Source organism: Mizuhopecten yessoensis, unplaced genomic scaffold (assembly GCF_002113885.1).
Source record: "Mizuhopecten yessoensis strain PY_sf001 unplaced genomic scaffold, ASM211388v2 scaffold712475, whole genome shotgun sequence".
In the NCBI taxonomy this organism is placed as follows: domain Eukaryota; kingdom Metazoa; phylum Mollusca; class Bivalvia; order Pectinida; family Pectinidae; genus Mizuhopecten; species Mizuhopecten yessoensis.
The window spans coordinates 1-1,915 of NW_018478141.1; the positions used below are offsets into that span (position 1 = coordinate 1).

Genomic DNA, 1,915 nt, shown 5'->3' on the forward strand with positions numbered 1-1,915 from the left:
CAGCGTGGCCGAAATGTACCGTGTCCTGACGGAGAGATCGCTGCTGACCGGCCTCTCGGACATGTGGTGGTCAAGCCGAATACAGGACGGTCTCATTCCTTGTGTGGTACTGGGATATATGGCATTCGCGCTTGTACTGATGGTACTGCTTCCGGGGAAGAGGTTGGAGGGGCCAGAAACTTTGAAAGGAAATATCCCCGTGTATAAAAACAACGGCTTCCTTTGCTATATTGTCACAATGGCGGCGTTTGTTGTGTTCACGGTCGTGTTGAAAGGTCAAGGACTTACACCCACAGTCGTGTACGACCGATTTGACGAAGTAATGCTGTTCTTGAACGCATTTAGTGTGGTTTTCTGTCTCTTTCTCTACATCAAGGGTCGCTACTGGCCGTCGTCTAGCGACAGTGGCTATACGGGTAACTTTATTTTCGACTACTACTGCGGGGTCGAACTCTATCCTAGAGTATTCGGTGTCGACATCAAAGTCTTCACAAACTGTCGATTCGGGTTGACAGTGTGGCCAATACTTGTAGTCCTCTACAACCTCAAGAGTTACGAGCTGCACGGGTTCGTGAATAGCATCTTCATTTCCTCCGTTCTTCAATTGGTGTACATCACAAAGTTCTTCTGGTGGGAGGGAGGCTACATGCACACCCTTGACATTATTTTGGATCGTGCTGGATTTTATATATGTTGGGGTTGTTTGGTTCTAGTTCCCTCTTTGTACGCATCCGTAAGTATGTATATGGTGAAAAATCCGGTCCATCTTGAACCAATCACCGCCGTCTTCTTACTAGGCTGTGGTTTGGCCTGTATATTGATAAATTATTGGGCCGATTTGCAGAAGCTGACTACAAGGAAAACACACGGAAACTGTCTTATATGGGGGCGTAAACCAAACATAATAAAGGCCAAATATATACTTCACAGCGGCGAAGAAAAGGAAAGCCTGCTTCTTGTGTCGGGATGGTGGAAAGTTGCCCGCCATTTTAACTACCTTGCTGAACTATTACTGGCGTTCTTTTGGACTGCGCCTTGCATGACCTTGAACTTTGCGCCATATGCGTACTTGACCTTCCTCACGATACTTCTCGTGCACCGTAGTTTTCGAGATGAGCGGAAGTGCAGCAGTAAATACGGCCAATACTGGAAGGAGTACTGCCGAGAGGTTCCGTGTAGAATTGTGCCATATCTAATATGACCGATAACAACAACAAGATTCGTACAAGACAATGGAGACGAAACCATGTTGTTCTGTGTCATACGTTTGCACTATAGAACAAACTGTTATCATCGTAAACATTGACACGCGTATAACCAACACGACCAGGTGTCTGTTTTATTGTACAGGCCCATTACAGTATATATTCACCTGAATCATACGTTCGGTCCGGAATGATTGTTGAAGGAATCCTGTTTGACTTTTATGTACATTTCGTGGTGACTAACGGAATGCTTTTTGTATTATCGTTTCTAAATCTGACTTTGGATTCCGTGGTTATTGACGGAATCCTGTCGATTCTGTGGTTATTAATATAATGGACGTACTTGTAAATTCCGTGATAACTGACGAAATAAGTTTATGTTTCTGTGTGGCTATTGATAAACATATGTAATTTCTTTAAAATTCCTACCCTGAACTTGTTCGAACGTGTTACAATGAAGCTTTGCATGAGTATTGGTGGACCTGCGTTAATTAGAAGAAGCTATTACGCAGCTTCCGATCCAAGACGGCCGGCGAGGCCTTTAATCGGTAGAACAGATGTGCAATTCCGCTGATTTGGTACTTTGGTGTGTTATGGCACTGCGAGCAGTACAGTAACGCTCGTTTGCATAATTTGTAACGTTTCGATCAGAACTTGTTGATATGATACTCTAGTAGTTATAATAGATTCCGTGGTTATCGGCGGTATCC

At 44.2% G+C, this 1,915-nt stretch overlaps 1 protein-coding gene across 1 annotated transcript; it reads left to right on the plus strand.

The window, feature by feature from the left end:
• The first annotated feature begins 6 nt into the window (after positions 1-6).
• On the plus strand, positions 7-1,909 carry LOC110440867 (7-dehydrocholesterol reductase-like). The gene has a single exon (XM_021483991.1). It carries the CDS (start codon positions 14-16, stop codon positions 1,199-1,201), a length of 1,188 nt encoding a protein of 395 aa, XP_021339666.1. The 5' UTR covers positions 7-13; the 3' UTR covers positions 1,202-1,909.
• Positions 1,910-1,915: the final 6 nt, after the last annotated feature.

Excerpts from the sequence above, each read along its gene's own strand:
- LOC110440867 (XM_021483991.1), top strand. The coding sequence starts at position 14 with ATGTACCGTGTCCTGACGGAGAGATCGCTGCTGACCGGCCTCTCGGAC.